Source organism: Nyctibius grandis, chromosome 33 (genome assembly GCF_013368605.1).
Source record: "Nyctibius grandis isolate bNycGra1 chromosome 33, bNycGra1.pri, whole genome shotgun sequence".
NCBI lineage: Eukaryota > Metazoa > Chordata > Aves > Nyctibiiformes > Nyctibiidae > Nyctibius > Nyctibius grandis.
Genome location: NC_090690.1, coordinates 5,101,023 through 5,119,503, shown reverse-complemented (window position 1 = coordinate 5,119,503; position 18,481 = coordinate 5,101,023). Strand labels below are relative to the sequence as shown.

The 18,481-nt window shown below is 59.8% G+C and overlaps 1 protein-coding gene across 1 annotated transcript; it reads right to left on the bottom strand.

The window, feature by feature from the left end:
* Positions 1-185: 185 nt before the first annotated feature.
* On the bottom strand, positions 186-18,481 carry DBNL (drebrin like). Its single transcript, XM_068421334.1, has 14 exons — positions 18,399-18,481; positions 16,813-16,868; positions 15,032-15,144; positions 13,622-13,696; positions 13,190-13,336; positions 11,175-11,252; positions 10,466-10,617; positions 8,984-9,038; positions 7,992-8,066; positions 7,745-7,847; positions 5,417-5,557; positions 3,595-3,701; positions 3,271-3,376; positions 186-2,057 (listed from the first exon to the last, which is right to left on the bottom strand). Exons 1-14 carry the CDS (start codon positions 18,479-18,481, stop codon positions 1,918-1,920), a joined length of 1,431 nt encoding a protein of 476 aa, XP_068277435.1. The 3' UTR covers positions 186-1,917.

Genomic DNA, 18,481 nt, shown 5'->3' with positions numbered 1-18,481 from the left:
CCCATGTCCCTGGTGTCCCCACCCCCCTATCTCCACAGCCCCCGCATCCCCGATGTCCTCAGTGTCCCCAAACCCCCCGTGTCCCCAACCCCCCCCCCCAAAGCCCCTCTACACCCCCGGGGCCACCCAAAACCACCCGTATTTCACCCCAATTCCTGCCCTGGGACTGGCACGATTGGCTCCACCACCAAAGAAAAGCCCTTTTATTGTCACCGGGAGGGATGGGGACAGCACGGGGGGAGCGAGCGGTGGGGACGGAGCCCACGGGACCCCCGAGGGAACGGGGCTCGGAGGTGCCACCGCGTCCCCCAGCACCCATGGGTGCCCCAGCTACTTCTAAAGCGACACCAAGGAAAGAAAATCAACAAGGTGGGGGGAAGGTGGCAGCTGGGCTCTTCCTTGTTCACAGTGAGTTTGGGGTGATGGGGGGGGGGGGGTGGGGGGGGCCCCACGCTCAGGGGTTGCGCTAAAAAAATAATCCCAAACCGCCCGCTTTGGCCTCACTGGGTCTTCTCCTGTCAGCCCTGGTGGGTGCTGGGCACCCCACAGCACTCAGCATCACCTCTGGGTGCTCAGTATCTCTGCTGGGTGCTGGGCATCCCTGGTGGGTGCTAAGCCTCCCTGATGGGTGCTCAGCATCTTTGCTGGGTGCTCAGCAGCTCTACCATGGGCTCAGCATCACCTCTGGGTGCTCAGTATCCCTGTTGGGTGCTCAGCAGCCCCTCTTGGTGCTCAGCCTCCCTGATGGGTGCTCAGCATCCCTGATGGGTGCTGGGCACCCCACTGAGCACTCAGCATCCCCTGTGGGTGCTCAGTATCTCAGCTGGGTGCTGGGCATCCCTGGTGGGTGCTCAGCCTCCTTGCTGGCTGCTCAACAGCTCTACCATGTGCTCAACATCCCTGACGGGTGCTTGTCATCCCTGGAGCTCTCAGCATCCCCTTTGGGTGCTCAGCATCACCTCTGGGTGCTCAGCATCCCTGACGGATGCTTGTCGTCCCTGATGGGTGCTGGGCACCCCACCGAGTACTCAGCATCCCCTTTGGATGCTCAGCATCACCTCTGGGTGCTCAGCATCCCTGACGGATGCTTGTCGTCCCTGATGGGTGCTGGGCACCCCACCGAGTACTCAGCATCCCCTTTGGGTGCTCAGTATCTCTGATGGGTGCTCAGCATCCCCTATGGGTGCTCAGCATCTCTGTTGGGTGCTCAGCCTCAATGGTGGGTGCTCAGCATCCCTGATGGGTGCTTGTCATCCCTGCTGGGTGCTGGGCACCCCACCGAGCACTCAGCATCCCTGATGGGCGCTCAGTATCTCTGCTGGGTTCTCAGCATCTTTGCTGGGTGCTCAACAGCTCTACCATGTGCTCAGCATCCCCTTTGGGTGCTCAGCCTCCCTGGTGGGTGCTCAACACCTCCACTAGGTGCTGCGGAGCCAGCTCTCGGCTCTCCGGGTGACATCAAGCCCCCGGGAGATGTTAAAGTCGCGGTGCTGAGCTCCACCAGCGAGCCAAAACGGGGAAAGCGGCTTCTCCGCGGCGGCCATGGCGGTTCCGAGGCCACGGGGCGGGCGGGAGCGTGGGGTCGGGGCGGGAGGAGGCGATTTGTTCCCTGAAAACGCCCCATGAAGGGATTTTTCATCCCCTCCTTCAGCCCGGGAAGAGAATTGACGCTCCGAAGCGGAGGGAGGAAGATGAGCGCTGCGGGGGTGCAGGGTGGGGTCGGAGCCTTCATCCCGAGCGAGGGCGAGGGGACGGGAGAGGGCGGAGGAGAGCAGGACAATGGCACTTGGAAACCCGAAAATCAAGAAGAAATAAAACCCACGCGGCGTTTGGAATGAGGCAGGAGCCACGCGCTCCCCACGGGGAGGGGACGCAGCGGCTCTGGTCCCCCCGTCACCCCCTTTCCAACCCCCCCCCTTACTCTATGAGCTCCACGTAATTAGCGGGGAACATCCCGAAGTGCCCGTCGGGACCGTAACCGCGCCACCAGCCCTCGTCGATCATCTCGATGTTGGTGATGATGTTCTCCGGGTCGAAGGAGATCTCGGTGTCGTCGGCTGGAAGGAGACGAGAGCAAGGGAGGGGGATTAAAACCACCCCTTTCCATGGAGAAATTGTCCCTGATCTCCAACCTAAACCTCCCCTGGGGCAACTTGAGGCCGGTTCCTCTCGTCCTATTGCGAGTTTTCTCCAGGCTAAACACCCCCAGGTCCCTCAGCCGCTCCTCACAAGCTCTCCAGACCCTTCTCCTTGTGCTCCAGACCCTTCCCCAGCCCCGTTGCCCTTCTCTGGACTCGCTCCAGCACCTCAAGGTCTTTCTTGTCGTGAGGGGCCCAAAACTGCACCCAGGATTTGAGGTACAACCTCACCAGGGGGACGATCCCTGCCCTGGTCCTGCTGGCCACACTAGTGCTGATACAAGCCAGGGTGCTGGTGGCCTCCTTGGTCACCTGGGCACACTGCTGGCTCATATCCAGCAGCCACCGACCAACACCCCCAGGTCCTTTCCCACCAGGCACTTTCCAGCCCCTCTGCCCCAGCCTGTAGCGCTGCGGGGGGTTGTTGTTCCCCAAGGGCAGGACCCGGCACTTGGCCTTGTTGCCCCTCACACAGTGGCCTCGGCCCATCGCTCCAGCCTGTCCAGGTCCCTCTGCAGAGCCTCCTGCCCTCCAGCACATCCACACTCCCACCCAGCTCGGTGTCATCTGCGAACTGACTGCGGGTGCCCTCGATCCCCTCGTCCAGATCGTTGATAAAGACACTGGACAGACCCGGCCCCAGCACTGAGCCCTGGGGACACCACTGGTGACTGGGCCATCCATCCAGCCATTTTTTACCCAGTGAAGCGTCCACCCATCCTAGCCATGAGCAGCCACTTTCTCCAGGAGATGCTGTGGGAGACGGTGTCAAAGGCTTTACTCAAGTCCATGTTGACACCATCCACAGCCTTCCCCTCACCCACCAAGCACGTCACCTTGTCCTGGAAGGGGATCAGGTTGGTCAAGCAGGACCTGCCTTTCATAAACCCATGACTGGGCCTGATCGCCTGGTTGTCCCCTACGTGCCCCACGATGGCACTCAAGATGATCTTGTTTTTCCATCTCCAGTGTGGGTGGGAGATGCTTTATCTGCCGTGGCATCGCCCGGCACGACGCGTGATGTCTCCAGTCCAGCTCTCTGGGACCACACTGGGTCCTCCGGTTCAGCCTGGCTCCCCCAGTTCAAACTGGGTCCCCCAATTCAAGAGGGAAAGAGCTCTGAGGGTCTTACCAGCCTGATAATCGTAGAGCGCCCGCGCGCACAGCCCCTTCCCCGTCAGGTCCGGCGGCTGCTGGTACTCCACCGCGTAATCGTATTTGGCGTCGTCAACTCGTTCCTTCGAGAAAGAAGAGAGGAAGAGGAGTTACTGGTGTGAACGATGCCGTGCCAGTAGCTCGGGCTTCGTTACTCCAGAGGAGAAAACCCTTTGGCAAAGAGGCTGATGAGAGGCTTCCCCTGTTGTCCCCTCCCGGGGACGGGGGCGGTGACACCAGCCGGAGCACCCCAGGGTGCGGGATGGGTGCCGGGGTCCTCTATCCTTCTCCACGCACCAACCTGAGGGGGTTCTTCATAGATGGCCGAGGGGTCTGGTGGCTCCTCGTACAGATTCGTCTCTTCCCCATGAGAAACGGGGACGTTGGAATCGTACCCAGAGTCTCGTCCTGCAAACGAAACACACGGTACGTCACCACGATGACCACCACTGAAACCTCTCCCTGTCCCCTGTCCCTGCTGTGGGATGAAGTGTCACCAAATGTCTGGTATGAGCTGGATGTCCCCTGGGTCTCCTGTCCTGCAGAGGGGATGGGGACAGCAAGCCATGGGGTAAGGAGGGGTTTAGGGACGATAAAAAGGACAAGGGAGAGATCCAGGATCTCCGATGGGGAAAGGAATGAGGTGGCTGAAGGTGAACCAGCTCCAAGCTGCTCCTGGTGGTGAGGACCATGGCTGATGGGGATGGCTTGGCCTTGGCCAAGAGCAGCATCTAGTGGTGACAGCAGATTGGGGACCACCGCTGCACGGCCGTCCTGGCCCCCGGCTCATCCCTGGCCCCCGGCTCATCCCTGACCCCCAGCTTGTCCCTGACCCCCAGCTCATCCCTGGCCTTTGGCTTGTCCCTGGCCGCCAGTCACTGGGGTCGGATGGGACAGCAAACAGGAACAAGCTGCTCGGAAACAACCACTGGTTTTGCTCCACCAAAGAAAATCTGTTTCTGGCTGAAACTTTTTGCTGCACCTCGTGACTCAAAGTGCTCAGTTTTTAACCATTTCGACTTCACAGCATCACAGACTGGTTTGGGTTGGAAGGGACCTTGAAGCCCATCTTGTTCCAACCCCCTGCCACAGGCAGGGACACCTTCCACCAGACCAGGTTGCTCCCAGCCCCATCCAACCTGGCCTTGAACACTGCCAGGGAGGGGGCAGTCACAGCTTCTCTGGGCAACCTGGGCCAGGGTCTCACCACCCTCAGAGCAAAGAATTTCTTCCTCAGATCTCATCTCAATCTCCCCTCTTTCAGTTTAAAACCGTCCCCCCTTGTCCTGTCACTCCATGCTCTTGTAACAAGCCCCTCTCCAGCTTTCCTGTAGCCCCTTCAGGCACTGGAAGGTGCTAGAAGGTCTCCCCGCAGCCTTCTCTTCTCCAGGCTGAACAGCCCCAGCTCTCTCAGCCTGTCTCCAGAGCAGAGGGGCTCCAGCCCTCTGAGCATCTCCGTGGCCTCCTCTGGACTCGCTCCAACAGCTCCGTGTCCTTCTTCTGTTGGGGCCCCAGAGCTGGACGCAGCACTGCAGGGGGGTCTCCCGAGAGCGGAGCAGAGGGGCAGAATCCCCTCCCTCGCCCTGCTGGCCACGCTGCTGGGGATGCAGCCCAGGACACGGGTGGCTTTGGGCTGCCAGCGCACGTTGCCGGCTCATGGTGAGCTTCTCGTCACCCATCACCCCAAGTCCTTCTCCTCAGGGCTGCTCTCAATCCATTCTCCACCCAGCCTGGATTTGTGCTTGGGATCGCCCCGACCCACGTGCAGGACCTTGCACTTGGCCTTGCTGAACTCCATGCGGTTCACACAGGCCCAGCTCTCCAGCCTGTCCAGGTCCCTCTGGATGAGATGTTCTCACCCCCTCGGCCACCGAACCTCCTGCTCAGCCCGAGAAGGACCCGAAGGGACTTTCACCCCGGGCAGCACTAACTCTCCTCCTTCCCCAGCCCCAGCGTCATGCTCAGCCCTTGCCGTCCCCTCCGGCTGGCGGTGAAGCCCCTGGGGCTTTTCTGACCTAAAGATCTCCTCACGCTCTGCCGAGCCCGACCTCAACACGTCCCATTTTAAGGACTGATTTGGAAAATGAAAAGCTTCGGTGAAGCGAAGAAGCAAAACCACGTACCTGCTGCGGGGACCGGAGAGGCTGGAGGTGTCCCCCGAGCAGATGAAGGGGTGAAAGAGGCTGGAGGAGCATCCCGGGCAGGAGAGGCAGGACTGGGCACAGAGTTCACCTCCTTCTGCAGGAACGGGCTGCGGAGTTTGCCTGGAGAAGGGATTAAACACGCTGCAGGAGCTGGGCAGGCTTCCAGCCTCCCCAGGAACCACAGGAGTTAAGTCACCCAAGGGTGTTATCAGAGGGTTTTTGCTGCCTTAGGAGCCCACCACGGGGTTCTCCTCCTCAGCAGGATTTTCCACCCATAACCCTGGTTGTGGAAAACCAGTTTGTCGACTGGTTACAAGCTGCAGCCAAGCGAAAATGAAAAAAAAAATCATAATTTTGGGGAGGAAGAGGAGCTTGAGGACATTCACCAGCTCCTTCAGCAGGAGGAAACTCCTCGCTCTTATCTCCCCCATCTCTGCCTCCGAACGCCAACACAAGCAGGAGGGTTCCCGAGACAAGCCCTACGTGAATAAACACCGAGACTTGCCTCAGCCTACCCTTAGCCCGCGGGTTTTATCGACGCCGGGGCGTTCGCCTGCCTTTCCTCCATGGAAAAACATCAAATATTAACACAAACGAGGGGAAAACCCCAGAAATCGGCCTCCTCCGGGGTGTTCAAACAGCATGAAAGATGTTTTTGCACCGTTTCATCCCGTCCCACCAGCCTGTTACCCAAGGAAAGCACGTTCATGCTCCTAACGCGGAATAAAAAGCGCTAATTCTGAATTAATTCGAGCTCCTTTCGAGGAGGCTGAGCCGACGGAGGAGGAGGCCTTCATCCCGTGTTCTCAGCGACTTCCTCAGGCGGTTTTGCTTTGGTTTTCACAGTTTCCTGGGTTTTATCTGATAGATCAGGTCGGTCTCTTCTAAAGGGACGAGTTTGGGCTTGGTTCAGCCAGGGAAAAAAATTAGGGTGGGATTTATGGCAACCAGGGTCCCTTTCTGGCATTACTATATTTAGTTTTCATGAAGAAAAAAATGAAATTGAAGCTTGAGAAGCGGAACCCAAGTATGGCCAACTTCCTCCTCAGCTGTTAAAACCAGCCGCGGCGAGAGATTTACCACCACAAAAAAGTCACACGAAATGTTGCTCTGGCTACGGGTGTGACGAGAGCTCCCCGTGCTCGGTGGGGATGTGGCTCAAAGAGTGGTTATCAATGGTGCCAAGTCCAGCTGGAGACCTGGAACCAGTGGAGTCCTCCAAGGATCAGTGCTGGGTCCAGTCCTGTTCAACATCTTCATCAACAACCTTGATGAAGGGACAGTGCTGGGTCCAGTCCCGTTCAACCTTCATCAACAACCTTGATGAAGGCACAGAGTGTCTTCTCAGCAAGTTTGGGAGGTTTGGCTGATCCACCTGAAGGCTGTGCTGCCATTCAGTGTGATTTGGACAGACTGGAGAGCTGGGCAAAGAGGAACCTAATGAGGTTCACCAAGGATAAGTGCAGAGTCCTGCACCTGGGAAGGAGGAATAAAATGCACCAGTACAGGTTAGGAGGCCATCTGCTGGAGAGCAGCTCTGTGGAGAAGGACCTTGGAGTCCTGGTGGACAAGTTATCCATGGGACAGCGATGTGCCCTTGGGGCCAAGAAGGCCAATGGTGTCCTGGGGTGCATCAAGAACAGTGTGTCCAGCAGATTGAGGGAGGTCCTCCTCCCCCTCTACTCTACCCTGGTGAGACCTCACCTGGAGTATTGCGTTCAGTTCTGGGCTCCCCAGTTCAAGAGGGGCAGAGATCTACTGGAGAGAGTCCAACGGAGGGCTACGAGGGTGATGAAGGGATGGAACACCTGCCTTAGGAGGAAAGGTTGAGAGACCTGGGGCTTTTTAGTCTGGAGAAGAGAAGGCTGAGAGGGGATGTGATTAATGGGTATAAATAGATGAGGGCTGGGTGTCAAGAGGAAAGGGGCAACCTCTTGCCACTTGTGCCCTGCGATGGGACAAGGGGCAATGGGTGCAAGCTGGAGCACAGGAAGTTCAACCTCAACATGAGGAAGAACTTCTTTACTGTAAGGGTTACAGAGCACTGGAACGGGCTCCCAAGAGAGGTTGTGGAGTCTCCTTCTCTGGAGACTTTCAAGCCCCGTCTGGATGCGTTCCTGTGTGACCTGCCCTAGATTGGTCCTGCTCTGGCAGGGGGTTGGACTCGATGATCTCCAGAGGTCCCTTCCAACCCCTGACATTCTGTGATTCTCACGGGTAACGCACCCGTCCCAACCTCACGCTCTCCCCGTGCACAGATTTACCCGGTGCTGGGAAGAGGAACGGGGTCCCCTGGCTGCTTCGTACCTGGCTGGGAACCCGTCACCGCGTCCGCCGGCGCCGACTTCTCCCTCTGCTTGAAGATGTCCCGGGGGTTCACCGCCCTCTGCGCTATCAGCGACGCGGCCTCCTGCGAAGGCGAAGAGCCCGCAAACCCCCCACGGTCAGGGCAGGACAGCCCCGAGGTGGGGGGCAGCACCCTGAGGTGGGGGGCAGCACCCCGAGGTGGGGGGCAGCACCCCGAGGTGGGGAGCCGAGCTCCTGGCAGCGGTACCTGGGCTTTCTCCACTGACTCGCTTCTCTTGAAGCCTTTCCGCTGCCTGGCCTCGTACTCCTCGGCTTGCTCCTTCTGCAGCGCGAGAGAGGGTCTGCTACAGCCCCCTCCTTCCCCATCCACCCCCCTCCTTCCTCATCCACCCCCCTCCTTCCTCATCCACCCTCTTCCTTCCTCATCTACCCCCTCCTTCCCCATCCACCCCCCTCCTTCCTCATCCACCCCCTCCTTCCTCATCCACCCCCTCCTTCCTCATCCACCCCCCTCCTTCCTCATCCACCCCCCTCCTTCTTCATCCACCCCCCTCCTTCCTCATCCACCCCCCTCCTTCCTCATCTACCCCCTCCTTCCTCATCTACCCCCTCCTTCCCCATCCACCCCCCTCCTTCCTCATCTACCCCCTCCTTCCTCATCCACCCCCTCCTTCCTCATCCACCCCCTCCTTCCCCATCCACCCCCCTCCTTCCTCATCCACCCCCTCCTTCCTCATCCAGCCCCAGGACCAGAGAAATAGGAACAAGGAACAGACATGACGATGGAGGGTGACCAGGAGGAAGCCCCATGGATCAGGGAGGGAGATGCAGGAGGTTTGCTGGGCTGAGGGTAAGGGCTTTGTTCCCTCCACCGTCCCCAAGATCTTCCCCAGAGTTTTAAACTCCACCTTCCCCCAAGGCTGCGGCCGGACCGGCCGTCAGCAGCACGCAAGAGAGCCGAGATATAAATCCAGATCCAAGGAAATCAAAGCTCATTGAATAAAATCAAGGCTGCAGCAAGAGACCTGGAGGACCAGCCCACGGACCCTCTCCTGTCACAGCGTGTCTGTGGGTCTTCCCATGTCCCCCCACCTGTGGTGACAGTGCCCAGGGATGCCCAGGGTGCTCCTCAGGGTGCTCCTCCATCACCCTCCCGCCTGCACCACGGCACCCCGTCCTCTCCGTCGTGGGGGACGCGTGAAGAAACCTCGCCATAGAGGGGACAATGCCAAAGCTCACCCATTGCTGCTGCTCCTTGTCCCTGTTCTCTGCCTCTTGCTGCTGCTGGAGTCTCCTGTGGTGACAAATGACAAATTGGGGTTAACAAACACGCAAGACGAGGAGTTTGCTCACGGCGGGCTGGGAGAGGAAGGAAATCAGCACAATGCTGGTCCCTGCACACGCCATCTCCTCTCTGCGGGGCTCAGAGCCCTTCACCAGCCAGCCCGGACCTCCAGCACCCCACAAACAGTGGCCACGGGTCTCAATGACGTGTTTCAGAAGCACCCAGAGAGTTGTGGTGGATGGAGTTAAACCCAGCTGGTGGCCGGTCACCAGTGGTGTCCCCAGGGCTCAGGGCTGGGGCCGGGTCTGTCCAATGTCTTTATCAACGGTCTGGACGAGGGGATCGAGGGCACCCGCAGTCAGTTCGCAGATGACACCGAGTTGGGTGGGAGTGTGGATGTGCTGGAGGGCAGGAGGCTCTGCAGAGGGACCTGGACAGGCTGGAGCGATGGGCCGAGGCCACTGTGTGAGGGGCAACAAGGCCAAGTGCTGGGTCCTGCCCTTGGGGCACAACAACCCCCCGCAGCGCTACAGGCTGGGGCAGAGGGGCTGGAAAGTGCCTGGTGGGAAAGGCCCTGGGGGTGTTGGTCGATGGCGGCTGGATATGAGCCAGCAGTGTGCCCAGGTGGCCAAGGAGGCCACCAGCATCCTGGTTTGTACCAGCACTAGTGGGGCCAGCAGGACTAGGGCAGGGATCGTCCCCCTGGTGAGGTTGTACCTCAAATCCTGGGTGCAGTTTTGGGCCCCTCACGACAAGAAAGACCTTGAGGTGCTGGAGCGAGTCCAGAGAAGGGCAACGGGGCTGCGGAAGGGTCTGGAGCACAAGGAGAAGGGTCTGGAGAGCTTGTGAGGAGCGGCTGAGGGACCTGGGGGGGTTTAGCCCGGAGAAAAGGAGTGACAGGATGAGAGGAACCAGCGTCAAGTTGCCCCAGGGGAGGTTTAGGTTGGAGATCAGGGACAATTTCTCCATGGAAAGGGTTGTCAAGCGCTGGCACAGGCTGCCCAGGGCAGTGGTGGAGTCCCCATCCCTGGGGGGATTTAAAAGCCGTGTAGATGTGGTGCTGAGGGACACGGGTTAGTGGTGGCCTTGGCAGTGCTGGGGTGACGGTTGGATCGATGAGCTTTATCCAAACCGATTCTGTGGTTCTCTGACCCACGGATCGCGGGGCCCGAGGGCAGCGTGCTGTGGGGGGCGGCCGGGCTGAGCCCACCCCGGTGCAAACCGAGGCCGATCCCCTCCGCAGCCGCTGCCTTGAAGGAGTTTTCCCAGAACTGCAGCATCGGGGGACGCACGGACACGACCTGCTGCTCCCCAGGGATCGGCGGCAGAGACAGGCGACAAGGGCACACAGCATCACCGAGAGCAAAGCCGAGAGATCCCGGAGAGCTCCAGGATGGGCTGGAGGGATGGGCTCCAGATCCTGAACAGGGACTCACTTCTGGGCTTCGATTTCGTTGGACCTCGCTTTGTATCTCTGCTCTCGCCCCGCCGCCTCCTGCAGCTCCCGCTCCCGGCGCTCCCTCTCCAGCCACTGCCGCTCTTCCTCCGCTCTCCTCTTCTCCTCCAGCCGCCGGTTTTCTTCGTCTTTCTAAGGAGAGACGTGCGTCACGTCGGGGATTTAACGCCGCCAGCTCTGAGAAACACCCCCCCTGGCTCTCGCCACGCCGCCCCGTGCCACCAGCCAGCGCGGCAGCTCCCCCGGCACGCGGCACCTGAAGGATCGGGCATTAAACCACTGTAAAACCCCGTTGTAAAGCAACAGGAATGGGAAGCAAATCTCGAACAGGCTTATCCTGCTCTTCAGCCTCAGGAAGGTCAAAAACCAGCCCCTCACCCCAACGGAGTTGGGTGTTCACTGGGAACAGGGCTGCAGCCCCAGCCCCTCTCGCCCCCGCACCCATCCCAGCAGCCCGGAGCCAAATAAAGATGGAATTTAAAAAACATTTTGCTCCAAGATTAATTTCCTCCTCCCCTTTGGACCCCAAAGCAGCAGGATCTCTGCAGCCAGCCCAGCCCCCGCAGCTGCCACGGGTCTGGATCCCCGACTCCAGGTTAGAGAGGGAAGATGCAGAGGGTAAGAAAATCTCCAGCGACATCCAAGCGCCTCGTGCCCGGCTGCCGAAGAGGAGAAGCAGCACAACTCACCTCAGCTTTGGCCCAGAAATTATCTTTATTGACTCTCTTGATCTCGGACATGGCGTTTGTCTTCTGGTAGACGGAGCCCTGGGGTGGGGGGAAAGGCAGAAGCGTGAGCAGCAGGCACGGAGCCATCGCAACGCCCCGTGCTCGGCACAGGCTGCGACGCTTTAGAAGCTCCTAGAACGTGATGCTTTGCCCCAAACTTTAAAGAAGGGCTGGTGGAAGCCTGACGATGCGCACGGTGCCGAAAATGGGCACTTCCAGCCTGGTTTGTCTCAATCCTCGATGAAAAAAACAGGATTCTGTTCCCCGCACCAACACCGCACTTCAGGAAAGATGTTGAGGTGTTGGAGCGAGTCCAGAGGAGGGCGACCAAGCTGGGGAAGGGTCTGGAGGGTCTGACCTACGAGGAACGGCTGAGGGAGCTGGGGGTGTTTGTCCTGGAGAAGAGGAGGCTCAGAGGTGACCTCAGTGCAGTCTACAACTACCTGAAGGGAGGGTGTAGCGGGGTGGGAGTCGGCCTCTTCTCCCGGGCAACCAACGATAGGACAAGAGGACACAGCCTCAAGCTGCGCCAGGGGAGGGTCAGGTTGGACATTAGGAAGCATTTCTTCTCAGCAAGGGTCATTAGCCACTGGAAGGGGCTGCCCAGGGAGGTGGTGGAGTCACCATCTCTGGAGGGGTTTAAGAAAAGACTGGACATGGCACTTAGTGCCCTGGTCTAGTTGCCATGGTGGTGTCAGGGCAACGGTTGGACTCGATGAGCCCAGAGGGCTCTTCCAACCTCATTGATTCTGTGATTCTCTGTGGGTCGGTACTGGGACCAGTACTAGTCAATATATTCATTAATGACTTGGATGAGGGAATAGAGTGCACTGCCAGCAAGTTCGCTGATGGCACCAAACTGGGAGGAGTGGCTGACACACCAGTGCTGCCATTCAGAGAGACCTGGACAGGCTGGAGAGTTGGGCGGGGAGAAATTTAATGAACTATAACAAGGGCAAGTGTAGAGTCCTGCATCTGGGCAAGAACAACCCCATGTACCAGTACAAGTTGGGGACAGACCTGTTGGAGAGCAGCGTAGGGGAAAGGGACCTGGGGGTCCTAGTGGACAGCAGGATGACCATGAGCCAGCAGTGTGCCCTTGTGGCCAAGAAGGCCAGTGGCATCCTGGGGTGTATTAGAAGGGATGTGGTCAGCAGGTCAAGAGAGGTTCTCCTCCCCCTCTACTCTGCCCTGGTGAGGCCGCATCTGGAATATTGTGTCCAGTTCTGGGCCCCTCAGTTCAAGAAGGACAGGGAACTGCTAGAGAGAGTCCAGCACAGAGCCACGAAGATGATTAAGGGAGTGGAACATCTCCCTTATGAGGAGAGGCTGAGGGAGCTGGGTCTCCTTACCTTGGAGAAGAGGAGACTGAGGGGTGACCTCATGAATGTTTATAAATATGTAAAGGGCAAGTGTCAAGAGGATGGAGCCAGGCTCTTCTCAGTGACATTCACTGACAGGACAAGGGGCAACGGGTGCAAGCTGGAACACAGGAGGTTCCACATAAATATGAGGAGGAACTTCTTTACAGTGAAGGTGCCAGAGCCCTGGCACAGGCTGCCCAGAGAGGGTGTGGAGTCTCCTTCTCTGGAGACATTCAAAAGCCGCCTGGACGCGTTCCTGTGTGACATGATCTGGGTGATCCTGCTCCGGCAGGGGGTTGGAGTAGATGATCTCCAGAGGTCCCTTCCAATCCCCAACATTCTGTGATTCCGTGACACCTCCTGTTCCCGCACCCACACGTCGTGTTCACTGCACCAACACCTCGGTGCTGCCACCACCCCGTGCTCTTGCCCCAATTCACTCTGCAACAAGCCCAAGGGAGGAACCAACCCTGGGTAAAACCATCGCTGCTTCCACAGCCACGTCAAACCACGGTGAGCCCCTTCCACCGCAGGGTGACGGTGGTCCCGGACTGTCCCCTTGTCCCTTTGCCAGCCCAGAGGGACCAGAAAACCCTCATGGAACCAACTCACCACGGGAGCTTGAGGCCCCGAGTCCTGGAACTTGCTGCTCTCCTTGTGAAAGTTGTAGTTGGCCCCGGAGGCCTTGGCAACCTTCTCCATGATGAGTTCAGGCTCCACGTCCTCCTCCGCCCGAGCGTTGATGGTGACGTGAGCTCCCTGAGCAAGGAGAAAGCCAGCACACACGGCGACTCGAGAAGCCACTAAATCCACCACGTCGCTTTGATAGGCCCCATCTATGCTCCTGGAGCTCCCAAGGGAAGGAAAAGGGAGGAGCAGGAGCACCGAGCGCTGGGGTCACCCCCAGCCTCTCCTGGTCTGCAAACAAGACGTCTCTGGGCCAGCCCAAAGAGCAGCGTGAGCCACACAGGACCCAGGCTATGACCCCGACCTAGCCTGGGAGCCCACCAAGCCAAGGGGAACACAATGAGAAGAGGACCAGACCTTGAGGAAGTTCGCTACGGTGCTGACGTGGTTGGCGCAGGCTCCTTTTCTCACGTCATTGACCCCTTCGCCGGTCTGCAAAGAGAAACCATCAGCACCTCCTTACAGTGTCCCACCCCTGGGTGACTTTATGGCAGCACCTTGATCTGAGCCTGCAAATCAGCCACGTTGGCCACGGCGAGGGCTTCACTGGGGCTTATGGTGTGGAAATATCAAGTGCAGCCTCAGTCAGTTCGCAGATGACACTGAGTTGGGTGGGAGTGTGGATGTGCTGGAGGGCAGGAGGCTCTGCAGAGGGACCTGGACAGGCCGGAGCAATGGGCCGAGGCCACTGTGGGAGGGGCAACAAGGCCAAGTGCCGGGTCCTGCCCTTGGGGCACAACAACCCCCCGCAGCGCTACAGGCTGGGGCAGAGGGGCTGGAAAGTGCCTGGTGGGAAAGGACCTGGGGGTGTTGGTCGATGGCGGCTGGATATGAGCCAGCAGCATGCCCAGGTGGCCAAGGAGGCCACCAGCATCCTGGCTTGTACCAGCACTAGTGTGGCCAGCAGGACCAGGGCAGGGATCGTCCCCCTGGTGAGGCCGCACCTCGAATCCTGGGTGCAGTTTTGGGCCCCTCACGACAAGAAAGACCTTGAGGTGCTGGAGCGAGTCCAGAGAAGGGCAACGGGGCTGGGGAAGGGTCTGGAGCACAAGGAGAAGGGTCTGGAGAGCTTGTGAGGAGTGGCTGAGGGACCTGGGGGGGTTTAGTCTGGAGAAAAGGAGCGATAGGACAAGAGGAACCGGCCTCAAGTTGCCCCAGGGGAGGTTTAGATTGGAGATCAGAGACAATTTCTCCATGGAAAGGGCTGTCAAGAGCTGGCACAGGCTGCCCAGGGCAGTGGTGGAGTCCCCATCCCTGGGGGGATTTAAAAGCCGTGTAGATGTGGTGCTGAGGGCCATGGGTTAGTGGTGGCCTTGGCAGTGCTGGGGTGATGGCTGGACTCGATGAACTTAAAGGTCCTTCCCAAGCAAAACAATTCCATGATTCGATGAAAAAGACCCCGCTCTGCAGCGAGCACTGCTCCGAGCCTCCTGCCCGGGGACAACGGCCACTCCACGAGGGCTCCAAGCTCCTGCTGATCCTCAAGTGCTTCACTGAACCCACCCGAGATGGGCTCAGAGCCGTTCACCCACAGCGTCGCTGCCAGCCGAGCCATGGGGCCAAAGGGGTGCGACGGGGAGGTGAATCCTCCCAGGCTCCATTGGCCCGCGTCCACGGAGGTGGGACCGGGGTGGGCACGGCACGTCCTGGGTGTTGCACCTCGGTGGGGGGGATTCGACACGTTGGCTGCTAAGCGTTCGGCAACGGCGATTCACGAGCGAATTGAAAGGAGAAACGGGGATTTATTCCCCAGGAAAACCAACTCACCCAGTTGATGAGGACGTATTTGGGCAGGCCGGAGTTGGGGTCCTTCACCCTGCAGAAGGCGTACATCACCTTCCCGCTGTTGAGCTCCTCCACCATCTCCTCCAGGCCACCATCTACCCCCCGGGGAGAGAAAAAGAGATGGTGTAAGACAAGTAGATCACCTACACGTGGTGGGAACGGCCGAGCCTGCAGAGTTGGGAGCCTTCCTGGAGATTATTCCGGTTAGATTTGGCGTCGTCCTACACCGAAGTATCTCAGACCCTTCGTGTTCGGGCCGAGCCTCAGCCCGCTCTTCCCCACACCCCCATCCCCAGCGAGCCTTCCTCGCCGGAGCTCCTCATCCTCAGACCTTCACTATGACAATGACAACTCCCCGTACGGGTCCATGACGCAACACAAGCGACGACAGAGGAGGGAAAGGAAGGTGCTCGCGTGTCCCCAGAGGCTTCAACCGGAGCAGGCGGGTGCAAACTCTGCCCACGGCTTCCTACACGCAACCGTGCTTGGCGAGCGCCTCCGGTGCCGGAAGAAGCTCGATGGGTGGATGGGCAACGTCCCCGAGAAGCGGCGGAGGAACTGGCAATGCCTGGGTCCCGTCCCACCTTCTGAGCCCGGCGCGACGGGAAGTCGAGAAGAAACCGAGAAGTTGGCGCAAGGGGAAGGTCACGTTGGCCAACCGCGGGTGGAAAACTGCTCTGAGGCTTTACTCGCTGGTGTAAAACCCACGGGGCGGGGCGGTGCAGGGGCTGCTCTCAGCTACGAGCTGGGGGATGAAGGAGGAGAGCCCAGAGCGGGGCTGTGCGAGACGGGCGAGCGACGGGAACGTTGCCCTGCGAAGCGTACGCCAAAAAAACCACCACAAAAGGAAGGAAAAGGCAAAAAAAATGTGCTCTCAGTTCAAAAAAATCCCCCCAGACCACGATTCCTCCTACTTTGGTCCACCCCAAGCCCTGAAAAGCAGCAAACGAGCTGCGGCCGATCACCAAACCCCGGCGGCGCCCGCAGAGCCGAGCTGGTGCTGCGCCGCAGCGGCACCCGCGCTCAGTTTCTCCTCCGCTATTAAATATTTACGCTTCAGCTCTAAATTTGGTTTCCAAGCCTGGCCAGGAAAAAGTTTCAGGCTGGAAGTTTGAAGCCGGGAGCCTTGGCCGGGTGTCGGGAGGGCCCCGGCGCTGCGTGTTTGCCGGGTTAATGTTTAACGCGGGCACGGAGGGAGGAGCGGAGAGCCCGGGGGTTGCATCCTCCGCAGCCTCTCGGTAACCAAACCCCTGAAAAAAACCCACCCCGGCTTTCTACTGGCTTTAGCTTTGCGTTTGTGGGGGAACCGGCAGCTGGGTTATAAAAAAAACCAAGTGTGACGAAGCGGGGAAGCAAAGAAAGAAGAGGGAGGCTGAGAAATGCGGCTCCGTGGTCCTTCTTGCATCGTGCTGCAGCCGCAAATACTTGAGGAGCGTAAAAAAGGTTCAAGGATCTGAATTTTGGACCCTTTGGAAAAGAGGAAAGCGAAAGGGAAGGGGAAGGCAGAGCCAAGCCACTGCTCTCGCCCTTCACCCCACCGCCGAGGGCTGAGAACAGGCTCAGGGATTAAAACCCGACCAAAAATAATCCCCCCGTGCTGGAGGGGTGAGGGAGCGAGCGGCGGCTCCCGCGGCTGGAGCTGGATGTCCCCAGAAGCACCCAGGGACAAAAGGCAGCGAGTCCTCGTGAGCTGAGCCCTGCAAACCCCCCCCAAACCTCGGCTGAGCGGTAAAAGGGGGGGACGCGGTCCCTGAAACACTCACCCCCGGAGCCGGCCACTCGCAGGTCATTGCTGTTGCCTTCGTAAGTGAAGAGAGCCCTAAAACACAGCCAGAAGCGGGGGTTTACGGCGCCCCAAACCTCGCAGCTCCTGCGCCGGCTCCTCCGCACCCCCCGCAGCGCACCCCAAAAACTGCCCCAGCCAGGGGGGCCACGCAGCCCTGAGAGCCCCGACGCGCACGGCTCCGTAGGGGCCCCCCACCCCACACACCTCCTGCCCCACAGCCCAGATACTGCCTGATCCCCCCTATACACCCCACAGCCCCCCCAGACACCCCTGACTCCCCCTATACACCCCACAGCCCCCCCAGACACCCCTGACTCCCCCTATACACCCCACAGCCCCCCCAGACACCCCTGACTCCCCCCATATATCTCACACCCCCCCAGACACCCCTGATCATCCCTAGACACCCCACAGCCCCTCCAGACACCCTACAGCCCTGATCCCCCCTATATACCCCACACCCCTCCAGACACCCCTGATCCCCCTATACACCCCACTGCCCCACCCTAGACAACCCCACACCCCTGACTCCCCCTATACACCCCACATCCCCCTGACACCCCTGACTCCCCCTATATATCCCACATCCCCCCCAGACACCCCACACCCCTGATCCCCCTATACATCCCACCCCCACCCCACTCTCCCTGATCTCTATACATCCCACCCCCACACCCCCTGCTCCCCCGACACCCCCCACACTCCCACCCCCCACACCTCTGATCCCTCCCGTACACCCCACATCCCCCCCCAGACACCCCCACACCCTCTAATTGACCCTTTCCACCCCACATCCCCCCCCAGACACCAGCCCAGCCCTAAATCTTCCCCTATACACCCCCCCGACACGCCCCCACATCCCAGTTTCACTCCTACCCCCCCATCCCCACCCCACACCCCTCAGATCCCCCCTACACACCCCAAATCTCCCCCCAAACACCCTGATCCCCCCCTGTACACCCCACATCCCCCCCCAGACACTGGCCCAGCCCTAAATCTTCCCTACACACCCCCCATATTCCCCCAGACCCCCCCACGCATCTGGATTTCTCTTCTACCCCCCCATCACCACACCACCTCCCTCATATCCCCCCTATACACCCCAGACCCCCCCCAAACACCCTGATCCCCCCTGTACACCCCACATCCCCCGCAAACAGCCCCACAGCCCTATATCTTCCCCTATACACCCCCCAGACACCCCCCCACATCCCAGTTTCGCTTCTACCTCCCCATCCCTACCCCACCCCCCTCAGATCCCCCCTATACACCCCAACGCCCCCCCCCAAACACCCGGATCCCCCTTGTACACCCCACATCCCCCCCCAGACACCAGCCCAGCCCTATATCTTCCCCTATACACCCCCCAGATTTCCCCAGACACCCCTCACATCCCAGTTTCGCTTCTATCCCCCCATCCCCACCCCACCCCACCCCCTCAGATCCCCCCCAAACACCCTGATCCCCCCCCGTACACCCCACATCCCCCCCAAACACCCCCACATCCCCCCCCCAAACACTCCCCCGGCCCCCCCTAACACCCCCCACCCCCCCACCCCTCACCAGGCCGCGCCGCTCCCCGCCGCCACCACCCGCCCGTAGGCCTCCTGCAGCGCCCGCCCGTTCTTGCTCAGGTTCAGCGCCAT

Coding starts and splice junctions, on each gene's coding strand:
- DBNL (XM_068421334.1), bottom strand. CDS start 18,481: ATGGCGCTGAACCTGAGCAAGAACGGGCGGGCGCTGCAGGAGGCCTAC. Junction 11,253..13,189: donor CGGGGCCTCAAGCTCCCGTG/GTGAGTTGGTTC, acceptor CCCCCACCCCAG/GGCTCCGTCTACCAGAAGAC. Junction 3,702..5,416: donor CTCTCCGGTCCCCGCAGCAG/GTACGTGGTTTT, acceptor TTTCGTTTGCAG/GACGAGACTCTGGGTACGAT.